At 37.7% G+C, this 14,659-nt stretch overlaps 1 protein-coding gene across 2 annotated transcripts in view; it reads right to left on the bottom strand.

The window, feature by feature from the left end:
- Positions 1-798: 798 nt before the first annotated feature.
- SCG3 (secretogranin III) overlaps positions 799-14,659 on the bottom strand; it is a 28,589-nt gene continuing 14,728 nt past the window's right edge. Inside the window, exons 9-12 of one of the 2 annotated variants that reach the window (XM_010127391.2) lie at positions 11,047-11,130; positions 10,317-10,445; positions 8,263-8,343; positions 799-4,106 (exon numbers count right to left, since the gene is read on the bottom strand). In XM_010127391.2, the coding sequence (XP_010125693.2) occupies positions 3,988-4,106; positions 8,263-8,343; positions 10,317-10,445; positions 11,047-11,130 (413 nt within the window). In that variant the 3' untranslated portion in view covers positions 799-3,987. The remainder of the gene's footprint in view (positions 4,107-8,262; positions 8,344-10,316; positions 10,446-11,046; positions 11,131-14,659) is intronic. The other variant, XM_010127399.2, reaches the window with a different exon arrangement.

Below are 14,659 nucleotides of genomic sequence, written 5' to 3'. Positions count from 1 at the left end.
GGTGGCTGGTTCACACAGACCTCCCGCACGTGCCCAGTGTACCCCGCGGCTGCTCCAGCCCAGGGAGAACTGAGCAGATGAGAGGAAGCGGTGTCTGGAAATAGTGTATGTGTAATATCTTCAGAGTAATTCCAGGTGGAGTTTTCCTACTCTGTAAAAAAGAGGTTATTAAGACTCTGGACTAACTAATGTTTTAATATCTTAATGCACATTCATATTACTCAATAAAATGGCAGTTTTTCCTGTATATTTTATATATTTTTATATCTTATCCTGTATATTTTGCTTCCCACTCTGCCTTTATCCTTCCTGTACTTGTAACTTCATTCTTCATTTATATATTTCTCCCGGTCCTACAAGGTGTAGTTTAGGGCTGGAACAGGGCAATTTCAGGCAGCAGCAAAGCACGCAGTGCAGATAAAATTCAATCTTTTGCAGCTGTTCCGTGGTGGGAAACCTGCATGTCTATAGTTTTGTTTTTACATATTTCTCCAGTCAAAACCTGAACAGGCTTGGACTAGGGTCTTTTAAAATGAAATATGGGACATACCCCATAAATGTTTTAATTTGGGATTAATTTCTGATGTGTCATGCTCTTTAACCCCTCTACGTCCCTCTAACTCAGCCATCGATCGGGTGCTGTAGCTGCATCTAACATTTTTGGAGGGGCCTCCCCCTTCCTACAGACGTTGGCTATGAACTCCCATTGCTCCGTGGTGCAGGGCAGCCTCAAAGCTGGGCAGTGGATAGAAAAGATGCATTCTCTTTGACACACAAAAGCAGCCTTGTACTACTGTCGCTTGTAGTAAAGTGTTTAATAAAGTACAGTGTCAGAAACAAGAGTCTAATAGAAAAGCTCAAAAGGTGAATACCATATATATTGTACTTGTTACATTTTCAGTGATAATTTAGGGAGTGAAGGATCCAGCAGAGATACAAACAACATAAAAACTGATTTTTGTCAATTTAGAACCAGAGATGTGCAGGTGTTGAAAATACCTTTCTCACCAGGAAAAAGGAAAGCACTGACAGAATATGATTTACTAATAATGTGCTAAACACACTGCAGCAGATGTCCAGTGCTGATGTGGTCCAAGTGTTCCCTTCAAGATAAGGACTCATCTGTAGTGCAGGTTGAAACTCGTGTCACTCAGTTTGATTTTAATTAGCGTAAGTCAGAGCCTTCTGGAAATGCAGGGTGATTCATCAGGCTGGCTGTGTTTGTACTGTCTAGTTCTGAAAGGTGTGAGGTACCAATAGATGTTCATTTGATGTACCAGCAATGAAATCAGTATTTGAAGCATTGAAATAAGAAGTTTAATGGGCTTGGGCAGGATGGGAAGTGAATCTAGTTTGAAGAACATAGCTGAGATTGCTCATCTACCCGTCAGAGGGCTTGCTCTGTTCTCAGCTAGTCAGCAGGTCGGTCTGATGGCTCCATGTGTGTACCACAAGTGATGCACAGCAGCAGGGTAAGCCCAGAACAGGACCAGGAACATGCATGCTCTGAACTAGAATCCAGTCATACCAATTGTTTGGACTTTTTTTTTTTCTAAATTATGTCATCTGTGCTTTGTTGAAGTTATAAAATTTGCAAAACTGAGAGTTTAAAAAATACCGCACCAGCTTTTTTGTGGACACATACTGTTCATAATCACAGGTCACTAGTTGGTGACATCTTTCCATCAGTGCCAGACTCCTGCTTGGACTCCTGAGAGGCCAAAGTAAGAACCTAACTTCCAATAAAAATTAAAAATATTATTATATTACTCATTATAATATTATATTGGAGAAGAAAGTTTGCTTTTTTTTAAGGGAGCAATTGGGGGAGGAAAGTTTGTCCTTTTTGTTTTTTAAGTGCAGATCCTAGACCATTGCCACTTCCCCAACGTAATGGTCTGTGGTTAGTTATCTTTCTCCTGATTTCTTTCATAAATGCAAAAGTCCACTTTTCCAGAGTGATAGTCACATAAGAAAGTAAATCACAAGCTGTTGCAGAAAGCAACTGGGATCTCTAGAGACAAGAAGAAACTCGTTTTCGGGAACATTAGCTAGAAATAATAATAATAAAAAAAGATTAGAGAGTTTAGATGAGACAAATACACTGATGCAAAAATAAAAGGAATTCTTTTGTCCTAATTATTTTCTGTAGTGTTTCTAAGGGACTGTGTTTCAAACAGGAAGGTTACATTGATGACATTTATGGATACAGTTTTTATCTTAACATCAATACCACCATTAGTGACTGATGCTGCAATTCACTGATCCATATCAGGATGTGTATGAGCAAGCAGTGACGTTCTTTTTGTGTGCTAGGAAGCACTCATTGGCTTAGGTATCACCAGTTTTCAAATAGACACGCTGTTACACCTCATTGCTATCACATTCATGTGGTATTTGTTACCAATAATGTTCTGTTGGTAATTTATGTTTGCAGCGATTCCAAAGTTTACTTCAGTTTACTTTAGAAACATTGCTCAAATCTCCTCCTTAATCTCCAAATGAGGACGGAAATGATCTGCCCATTTAACATTTACAGAATTTGTACTGCACCGGCAGTGCTGTAAGTCAGCATCTCCCGTCACTGGCAGGTGCATACTGACCTCTGCATCAGCTAACAGTTTTGACTGTATCAATCTCAGAAGTATCATGACTTTTTAAAAAAAATCAGAGCAGGGCTACCCTCAGTTATCAATGAAGAACTTGTAAGTAAAGAGAACAGGGCTTCCCTGGAGTTCCTTTAGACGAATGACTGCTGCAGGGGATAAGTCTCAAGACTTAGATCTTCTGGAACTCAGTTTAAAATTTACTTTTCTCAGAATTTCTTTACCTTTGATCTTGCTTCATGAGTTCTTCCTACATAAAATTATCCATTCACTTAAATATAAAAGATCTCATAAAACATTCTTCAAAAACTCCATTAAGTTGAGGAAGATGAATGAGGGCAACATTTTTGTTTTCATTTTTCATTCATTAGGAGGTACCAAATTCTGGGCTAATGATAGCATATATATGCCAACAAAATAGTTTTCCAAAATAGTACTGCTAAACACAGATCAAAAGTCAGGAAACACACCACAGCCTTAATATTCAGAGATGCTGAGATATGATAGGTTCTTTTAAGTCTTTCTGAAAAGCAGGGCTCAGGTTCCTAAAAACACCTCCAGTTGCAAATTCCTCTTCCCATGCAAAATGACTTGGATAGCTTTTCTTTTTCTTTTTTTTTCTTTAAAGAAAGTAATGGCTATTTACACTTGTTATCAGGCGACTCACATCAGGAATTCAATTAACTATGCATGCACAAGCATCAAAGAGAATGGTAGACATGCTGAATGAAGCAACAATGGGGAGAATACAGCTCTGTAATATGAAAGGCAGTTGTAGTGTCAAAGATTTATCAGTTAGCTAAGGACACTATAGTCCAAGTTACAGAATACTATGTAAAGAAATAAAAAAGGATCAAGAAAAAAAAAGGTATTAGGATTGTAAAATAAGATTTCTGGATATAAAATCATATTAAGATTAATGAAAACTTTAATAGGTAAATTATTTTCAAATATTTTATTTAGAGAACTATGAACTATTTTCTAATAATGCCCTTTACATAGTTGCCTCTATAGAAAGCTAGTGGAGTGAGAGCAAAAAGATGTCGCGTTAAAAGAACTTTCTGTCAGAATTGATTGGTTTATCTACAAAAGTAAACCCAACACAAATAATAAATCAAAGAAAACATTACATAAATATTAACCTGTCAAATAGAAATTCAGTGTCGGAATTTGGCGGTTAGGGTTGGTTTGTGAGTGTAGGAAAATACAGTATGCATTCAGTGTACGGAGCACTACAGCTCTTCATTTCTGTCTAGAAAGTTGTCAGTACAATGTAAACAGAGCATTTCTAATGATATCCTCGAATCAACAGATCATAAGTCACGGAGCCGGGAGGGGGAAGCTATACTAGTTTTCTACAGGTTTGGCAGCCACTAGCTTTTTACAGGCTGCCGTATATGCGCTTAATTACATCAGCCTCTTCCTTGTCCAGGATGCCCTTGTCCACATAAGCATCAGCTTGCTGATCAATGAAATCTCTCAGCTTGGAAAGATCGTAGTCTGAAAAATAAGAATTCATTTGCACAATGAGTCATTGCCATTATACTGCTTCACCTAAGAAACAACGTCATCGTAAAGTTTATCCCACAAATGCACTTTATCCAGCACAAAGAGAATTCACTACAAGTGCATCTTGCAAAAACAATTAAAAAAAAACAACCACCTGCACAAAGTCTTTTTACATGTCATAGTGTTTTTACTACTCAAGAGGAATAACCATCTCTTGCTCTTGATTGCTTGCTGGCAAATGCTAAAGTTAGAATATTTTCTGGTCCAGAGATTTCATATTCTAGTCTGCATGCCAAAGCTGTTGTTAAAACTCTATTATTTTCACAACTGCATGGATTCAAAGGAAAGTGTGAAATTGACTGTTTCTTATAGAAATCCCAGTAAAATTCCTGCTTACTGCAAACACCTGTAGTGAAAATTCAAAAAGCAACTTCCTGAAAATAATTTTAAATAATACAATTATTTACTTTGACACAGAGCATGACATGACATTTGTGACATGAAAAATAGCGCAGTGAGCAGTCTTTATGGCAGTGTTAATGTCACAGTAGTCTCTGACAATCTTTGTGTGTCAATCTGCAATACGGTGCCGACAGATCCTTTCTCCTTTTCAGATAGATGGTTGTATCTGTGCAGCACAATTCACACCATGTGCCTTAAATAGATTTTCCTATGCTGGAAAACACTGTTTTCCATGAAAACAATTGTACTGTAGAGCAATCTTTCAAATAACATGTAAAGGTAACCTACTGTGTAGTCGTACTGGCAACAGATCCAGTATATTCACACATAAAGACAGTACAAGCTTCAGTTATATAATTTACTGCATAAAATGTAAAGCTTAATTTGTCAGAATCACAGGTTAGCAGTCTGGAAAACATCAATGTCTTAAGGGTTCATACTAAGTTAAATGAATTAACATCTTTCACAAAAACAGCCATGTCCTGATTTTTTCAGTATAAATCACTTATTCCACAGACATAACCTTCAGAAGATATGAATACTGATGCTGGAATGCACTCCAGTACATTACAATATCACCACACAGCAAGAAGTGGAAGGACCGTCTTTCAAACCGTACATTCTTAACAAAACAGGCAATAATGACTTTCTGTCTTTTTATGGTTGAGTGACCAAAATGGGATAGAAATAGAAATACATTAAGAAGCAACTTAATGCTTGCGATCATTTTTATAACAGTATAAGGCAATTTCAAGTGAGTAATACAGAAAATTTATATTCAAGACTCCCCGCTCCTGCAGAGGTGTCCTCTCCCTATCTGAGTTAATAGGAATTTTTCTGTTTGCTGTACTGAGGGCAGGATTTCCTGTCTGGTCTGTTACCAGCATTACTTAAGAGAATGTAACCTGTTTGTCTCTCCATCCTGTCTGAGTAACAGGGACAAACAGTTCCTAGCAATGCAGTAACCAGGTTGTGAGATTTCGTTCGCCTTGACAGAATGAGTGTCTCCAGTGAAAGATTCCATGGAATGGAAATGAATGGAAGAACGAATACTAAATTAATATCTGTATTATTCACATTAAAATTCCTGAGCTTATTTTTCTTCTAGAATAGTATTTACAACTCTTAAGATCATTACGTGGACATGTGAAGGTTTAATTACTAAACATTCTGTATGAGATTACCACTATTAAGATACTATGCAATTCCGGCTAATTGGTATATCTCATGGCAATTTAACATTATTTTTTTCCAGAAATTGATAACTGTTAATTTCTAATAGTTATTTACAACCTAGTAATTTGGGCAAGTAATCAGAAAAGGCAGCTTTGGTTTATATTCACCGCAGCAGCTGCAGCATTACATTGAGCTGTGAAACTGCTACAGTAAATTAAGTGAGGGCTTATTTGCATATTCAAATCAAGACATTTGCCATTGCAATTGATTACAGAATTTACTTTCATTCCTAAATGGCTACTGTTAGTGTTATGAAACTACAAACTACCTAAATTTTTGTGAAAAATCTGAACATGCTATTCGCATGCATTAGTTAAATGACCCACAGTTATGTTCTTTGGAGACCAGCTGCAATAGAATCCTTGGCAGCCCATCTCTACTGGTGGGAGTGATGTTAATTTACACAGGAGAGGAGCTGCTCTTAAGGAGCATCGATTTCAAAGATCAAGCCAGGTCTAGAAGATACCAAGGACAGGCCCACAGAGCCTATATGTTGTATATATGCAAAACAAACCTTGGATGCAAAAGCCAGCCAGACCGAAATCTAGGCTTTTGACGTGTTTCTCTTTAAATCATCCAGACTATGCAAGTTTACTTGCCTCCTTAATAGGCAAGTGTTATTTTTAAGCTGGGAAAATGCAAATTAACATTTCCAAGGTCATTAGTCATTGAATGGATGATATTCATACAAAGTTAAGAATCTACAAACATTTGGCTGAAGAAAGCCTAAACTTCTTCAAGTATATTCAGTGAATAAAACAATTCATGAATAGAGGTGGAAAAGACTGCCCATTTTAATACATAAATTACTTTGTGAATCACTTTTCTGCTAGCTCCCAGGTGCTAGATGGAAGTGCAGAAATGATTCCATCAGTAACACCTAATCTTGTACTGAAGAAACAGCGGAGTGCATTCACGGTTAGATAAGCTCACCCTGACTGCACCTCCTTTAACATCATCCCAGGAGAACTGAATTAGCATTTCACAAAAATAAAAAGTATGGAAAGGCACAATAAAGATAATGTATCAGAAGAGTAAGAACACTATTCTAATTTTGTTGTCACTTTAAGGCCCATTTCCATTGCCAGAGGACATAAAGCATACATCCTAATGCACTCACGGGCAGGTAAAACGCTGTTGAGCCGCAGTCACAGCCATTTTCAGACTGCAGTAGCGCAGGGAAAGGTCGCTACGACGAGGAGGGAGGGGCTGTATGTGTGGTACAGAGAAATAACCACACATAACTGGGATCTAATTATTTTAATGAGTATGCTGATAAACAGAAACGTTTATTAGACTTGGCAGGAAATTTTGAGTAAATATGTGTGCCTGCTGCTAATTGCCCTCACAATTCATCAGAAATTATTTTAGAGATGTAAAAATTTTTTAAAATCTCCTTTCTATTACCGAGTTTTGATATAGCAAAATGAATGTGTTGGGCTGTAGGCATGCACTCATCTCTGAAATGTAATTCATACACGCTTCAACTCACAGAGAGAGTGGCTAGATTACCCAGGGCTAATCTCATCTCAGATCCCCCTCTGCCTGGCTGGCACAAGAAGGATCCTTCTCGCCAGGCGCCAGTCATGTCCCAGGGATGGATCCCTTGACAAGGAACCTTCACTTACAGAGCAGGTGACGGCAGGAGCCCCAGCAATGGCAGAGAAGGGATAGGAGGCTGTTTGTTTATAAGATCTTGAGGGCAAACATGATATGGATAAATAAAGATCTCTGAAAATAAGGTAGAAATCCTGCTGCTGTTAGTTCCCTCCTTCCAACTCTCATACTCTGAGGACGGTGAGGCAGCTGGTGAGCATACCCTGTGCAGCTGCTTCAGTCACTGCTCCCCTTCTACACAGCTTTGTGTGCGAGAGCTGCAAGTCATTAGAGTTGCTTTAGGCTGTAATCCAGTATGCTACAGTGCTAGTGACATAAGTTTGTATCTTAACTATTTATGGTTATGAAACAAAACTCACTGCTGTTTGTGATGGCATGCACAGTGCTAGCCAGATGCACTGAGCTTCTCTAGACACACCCAGACATTTGAAATACACTTACCTCACGTATAAAATCATAATTAAAAGACATGTTGAACTAAGAAATGAAGCACAAGACAAAACTGATGTGCTGTTACCTGGGGACGGGCAGAGCACCATGACTGTATGGACAGCACGTGACTAACGTCTAGCTGGCAGTCCCTGCGTGTTTGGTGACCTACGGCTGCTCGAGCCAGTCTACATGAATTTGCCTTAGTTTACTATTTTCATTCACCCATTTAACTTTTACATGACCTGTATTATTTAACATCACTAATTATCAATATCACAAGCACAGTTTCACAAGTGTTATTTATCTTATAACACAATGTTGAGTTATAAACACAATTTAAATTACATGCTTTGTAATGTATATGATGCCCACCCCAATGTCAAGGCTTTTTACTTCATACCTTCTTTGTTACCTTGTTTGTTGTGTTTTTTAAGCCATTCTATATTCTTCCTGATTGCTTCCAAATATGCCTCAGCTTTCCCTAGAGGAAAGGATGAAAGAGAAATCAGACGCTTGCATCAATGATTGATGCTGCTTGCTTAACTGAATCAAGCTGGTCACAGCGAAGGCAGATTAAAACTATTCTTGGTTTCTGTTTGAAAGCTGAGTCCTGTCAACCTTAGTCAGGCGAAATTCCCACAGATGCCTAGCAGGTTTGTCTATGCAAGATTAGTCATCCACAAACTTAGGATCATGGCTTTTTGGATCTTTTGATGGTATCCAGATACCAGGTACGTGGATTAAAGGCAGCCTGTAGATTTTTGATGACAGTAATTGTTCAGCAAAAATGAAGCTGTTAAGACAGCAAGGAATGACTTAAATAAGACTGAGACAAAGTATTAGAAATCTTTAGTAGTAGTAACATTCAGTAGTACTAACAGCATCCAGCAAATATAGGATTGTGATATTTTGGAAAGACAAGCTGAAATACAACTACTTACAGTAGCTTCTTGTTATAGCTGAAATTTTGAAGTGATGGCTATTTTTGGACCAGAAAGCACACAGGACAGAATTAGTTCAAGTTCAAGGATTACCTAATAAGGCCCCTAAGGAAATATTCCAGCTAATGGATTTTGAATTCTTAACTTGGCTGGATCTTTATTGTTGTAATGTTCTTACATTTGTCAGGAAAAAACCTAGCGTGATTAGCATGTAGAAGGCTACTACTGCCAACTACGCATGTCTGGTCCCATTAGTAAGAGATACAGTATTAGATATACGTAATTTTTGAGCTGGGAGTGCAGAGTTAGCTTTATAGAAAGTTACTCTGTGAAAGAGCAAAGGACATTGCATGATGAGACAAAGAACTAAATACTGAGCTAATTTAAATTTTTTAAAAGCTATTGGCTGAACATTTTTCTGAAGGTAAAGGAAAACAACCTGAACCAAACTGAGCAGACAAATCTTCAACAGACAATCAAAATATGTTATTTGTCACTTCCCATAGGTACTGAGACATTTTTTCTTTACTGTAAAATGAGACAAGCATCTTGAGCTATTTTCCTCTTTATGCTTCACTGCTGGAAAAAATGCACTTTCTCTCTGTGAGTGATTAATAGTTTATGTCTGCACTGCCCACAGGACTGAACCAGGTGAGCAACGAACTACAATCTACTGCAGCCTTGAGAACTGCAAGTCCTTACTGAGCATTTTGCAGTGAAAACCATGCATCCAAAAAAATATGAGCGTAAACCAGCATCAACACAAAATAGATTATAAGCAATTTTTTTTTTTTTAAACTGACTACAAATCTAGATGCTTATGCTGGATCCTTAGCAATAAGAACCCACTGAAAGGTTTCTGCCCCAACGTACATCCTCCTTTAAAAGTTCAGCAGTCATTACCTGACAAATTTTCTCTCTATATCATTGCCTAAGAAAGCCCACCAAGTCTGATCAATAAATTGCTGACGAAGAAGGAGGTTTTTCAGTGCAGGAGGAAGAACTTGCTTTGGAGATGCAGTTACACTGTGGAACTCTGTCATAAGACATGGCTGAGCCTGGAGCTCTATACTGTAACCATCACTTGCCAAACTCATTTCTCCTAACTTTCCTTCCCCTCAGTAAGTTCTTCATCCACAAACAGACCTAGAATGAACCCACTCTTGTCTTACAAGTTTACACATCAACCACTTCTACTTCTAAGGTTTACTTCTAGTACAAGCTGAGAGAGACAAAAAGTTGTATTTAAATATTTGAGAGCTGTGCTGGACACCACAGAAATGCTTGGTTATACAAGATTAGTTAAGAGGATCACAGGGCTTGTCTTTGGTCTTTGGGACACGGGCTCTGAAGTACAGTACATTTCTGAATCCAGCTGTTGTGTGCTGACTCCTAGTAACTATACAAACTGAATATGTTTATGCTAACACAATGGAAAAACAATACCAAAGATGGGAAGAGATCCAATCACTTGGAGCATATATAAGTAGCAAAAGCAACGGCTATTTTGTACCTCTTGGCTCTTCACTGTTTCCTGCTGCACTTTGTTCTTCATTTTTTGTAGAATCCTTTGAGATGTCATACTCTTTTTCCATTTTAGCTGCTTCTTCCTTTGTACTGTCTGCTTCTTCACTACTCTTATCTAAAGAAATAACAATAAGAGCAGTTTTGTATCATATATACCAAAGGCACTTCTATATGAAGTCAATACTATCTCTAGGAAGTAAAACATTTTGACTGACAATTAAGGAAGAAACTCACTGGAGTCTGGCTCTGGTTTCTGAAAGTCATCTCTACCCCAGACCTCTGGAAACAAGAATGCTTGTTTCTGCTTTTATAAACAGTAATGGAATACAGGTTACTAAACACAATTATGTAGTTCATAAAGGTACATTCCTTTGTGCAGAGAGAAAAGATAAGAAATTTGCATTCACTAGATGCAAAGTTGACAAAGAATGTTTTTTTTTTTTTAAATTATTGAAATCTTAAAAAGCATTGATACAGCTTGCTTTTGTGTATGTGTAATGTCTGGACTCCACTGAAGAAAAGGACAGTGAATATACTTCTCAAAGATGGGACAATTAAGAAAAATTCTTCTCTCGTGTGGCTACAGCTCCTAGAGGGACTGTATCTTTAAGTAGAAGTCTGGCTTCTGAAGCAATTAGCATGCTTGTAACTGAATAGGTTTAAAAAATGTGGTATTAAATAGGTATTTCCCGGAGACAAAAATGTAGAATAAGTACCTGATGGTAGCTTTGTTCTCACTTTACTGGAAGGGTTCTCAAGCTTCTTCTTTGTCTGCTCAGCTATCATTGTATCTAAGTTTTCTAGAAATCAAAGCAAAACAAAACCAAACCCCAGTCATTCTTCAACAGATATGATGCAGAATCTATACCATATTCTCCACAACACCAGTTTGAATGGTAAGTAGAAATCTAAAAGAACAGTCTTCATCCTTGCCTCTGGAGAATTCATGCAGAGCCAACACTAAAACCGATAGGTATATGGAACTTGGATCGATCTTACTAAAAAAATCCCTGAACAACTAAATCATAACAATAGGTGTACCCAATAGAGACAGTAATCATAAGGACAGCAAATGTGTGCACATATTTTCTAATTACTTAAGTCATGTAAGTCACAAAACACAGATAACAGTATCTGTAGCAATTTATTCTGATGAAAGCAACAAAAGGGTTTAATTAACTTCACAAAGTATACAAGACTATGAAATATGTGCTTCATCCTGGTGGGAAAATATTATCCCAAACTGCTCATCTTTCTGGATTTTATATAGTTTAATTGGAAAAACAGTCTAATAAAAGGTTTTAAATTATATTTAGATGAAATAGATATGTAAATTGGACTGATTAAAACAAATATTTGTTAAAGTTGCTGAAGTTAAGTATTTATCTGAAAACCCAGTAGACAGCCGTGGCCATGTATACAGCTCCAGAAGTCTAGAAAACGGCCTTTCTATGCAAATTTCAGGGCTGAACTCATCTAATTTGAAAGTAAAAGAACCTTTTCATCAAGATGGACATTTCAGATATAAACATTGTAGGCTTATGGGCAAAAAAACCCCACCCTTTTGATACAACATTTAATAGATATTCTCAAATACACGTAATCATATAATCTGCCATATTTCCTCAGTCATATTATGGACATGGTGTAGAATTTTCTTTCCCTTTATCAGCTTTTTTTAAGGGTTCAGTTAAACATGGATCCAGAATTTGGTAGATGTCAGCTAGTCGGTGGGGTATTTTTGAGAGACTTGGTTTTGAATTGTCAATATTCCCTTTACATAAACAGCTCAAATATTCAGTATGAGATGGGGTAACTGTGGCAGAATAGATATTATAGGGCTAGTAAATATTTTAGATCGTATCGTCTGTGTAAGGCCAACATTTTATCCATCAGCCGGGAGCATCTTTTTCCATCAGAAAGATACTCAGCACTGAAACCTAAGGATTAGTTTTTTAGCAAGCACATTTCTCTTCATGGCAGATCACCATAAGCAATTCTACCTGCCATCTGATGAGAAATCACGTAATCCTGTCTGCCTGACTCTACATTTTGTTACTTACAGAAAACTAAAATGTGAGCAGTTCTTGTTGGTGCCCTACCTGATTGCACCCTGTCAATTCTACATCACATTAGGTTTTTTTTTTTTGTGAAAACTATTTTCATTTGCTGCATATCCTTTTAATGTGATTTCTGACCTTGCCATATGCCCTAAACGAAACAGGTCTGGGCTGGGTTACAGTCATGAAAAGCAAAAACAAGCTAGAACTGTAGCGGTGGTATTGATGCCTCGCTAATCACTTGATCAAAAGCTTATGGAAAAGACCATAAACATTCGTTTCAGCTCAGCTTAAGATACTATGTTTTATCCTGAATCAATACCATACTAGTATCCCAGCAGGAATATAAGGATCTTTCTGTTGCAAGAGGCACAGTCTTTAGGGTGAGATTATACAGCTAAGAACTTTGTGCTTCATTAAAGATATCTTATTGAAAACAGAGTGTTAACCTGGTGTTCACCATGTAAATATATTCACTTAAAAACACTCTTTAAATTCAAGTGAATAGATTATTCTTCACTAATTCATGCAAATGCAAATATGTCACAGATTTTAGGCGTTAATACAGCAAATTCAATTAAATTAGCCTTAATTTTAAGTGTAGACATAGTATTTTAAAATAAATAGGAGCATTTAAATGTTTAAAATGCCACACATGTAAGTGCCTTGATTCGTAAGTGCCTTTCTTGTTCTGTCTTAAAAATGTTCACATTTAAGCACTGCTGCAGTAAGCCTGTATTAGCAGAGAAGGAAAAGCCTGCCCCACAAGGTGGATTTGCAACCAGCTCAGACATCTGTAGTGTTTGAAAGTTGTACACGCGTTCACGTCCAGCTTGTGTGATGAAGGCAATAGGATTTATACTCCTCCATTATTCAGTTACTTCTATAAATCCTATCAGGAATTCTACGGTTTCTCTGAGTCTTTCTATTTGGCTAACAATTTCATCTGAGTACAATAAATGAGTAATAAACAATATTTATTACCACTTTGTGAAGTCCAGTAACACAGTGATACGCATTGTTTTCAGCCACATGCGATCACCAGCTCCATCTGTATATGACATCTAACATGGCAATAGTGACCGCTAACGATCCAAGCTTTGCCACTACAGCCTGACTGAATATGATAACAACTACATTCCATTTTCAAAGTTTTATTTCATCGGTAAAGATATGGATGAATTTATATGACAGGACTACATTTTACAGGAGAAATATTGAAGCTGGCTTGTTAGCTGGCTGGCACATCAACATGAATCTTAAGATTTCATAAGCATCTGTATTTTCTGCATGACAGAGAATTATTGTCTTCAACAGGTGGTATTGCTTCAAAACATGGTTGCACTTGTCAGACGTGGCTAGGCCAGGGCTGAAAAATGTTTGCTCTGAGTTACACTGATGGAGTGAGTCATCTTCTCAACGGAGATGTTGGCCAGCAGCTAAGCAACTGCATGTCCTATTTGGAAGTCTAACAAGAATTGATTACTTTTCTGGTATCGTTTCCCTAGTAACGTAATTTTTACAGAGGAAGAGTTTGGAAAGGTACTGACCTTTCCACAGAGCTGGCCACTTATTTGAAATGGCACTAATTAAAACAGCAGAACAATAACTACTGAGCTAATAGAAGTGAGCTACATCAGTAAAATAGGTCACTCCTCCGGCGGCTGGCTGTCCATGGAACAGCATAATCTCATCACTCGAGCCAGACACCAGGATTCAGAAGATCTGGTTTCTAGCTTGCCTCACTTTCTAACTTGCTCTTTGATCCGGGATGACTCCCTGAAGCATTCATGCTGCAGGAGGGCTCCTGTTTTGAGCAGGCATTCTGAGACATCCTAGGCCCAGTTTCCACAGCTGCTACACACTGAGAGATCCCATTGACGACAATGGAAAATGCAAATTCCCAGCACCTGGGAAACTGGAGTCCTTCGAGTTGGGCATCCAAAAATTGGAATAGCATAAAAGCAGCATGATTATCTTTACTCTGGGAGAATGCACTGTGGTAACACCCTTTAAATCCATGGAAAAAGATAGTTCATGAAAAAATATTACAAATTAAATTATTTTGTTCTTATTAGAGAGGCAGAAACTAACATAGCCATCTGAGTATTTAATGGAATTGGTAATGAAAGCCTGAAATGGACCGTTCTCTATAGATAGACAGATTCATAGTGTTTTCCAGACTCCTGCATTTTCCTGCAAAGGCTTTTTTTCATCTGCATAATTGTCTTGTGCCCAGGAGGCAGTTTCACATTCTGTCCTCATCAAA

This window comes from Chlamydotis macqueenii, chromosome 12, assembly GCF_036417535.1.
Source record: "Chlamydotis macqueenii isolate bChlMac1 chromosome 12, bChlMac1.mat, whole genome shotgun sequence".
In the NCBI taxonomy this organism is placed as follows: domain Eukaryota; kingdom Metazoa; phylum Chordata; class Aves; order Otidiformes; family Otididae; genus Chlamydotis; species Chlamydotis macqueenii.
This window is presented reverse-complemented; position numbering and strand designations above follow the sequence as displayed.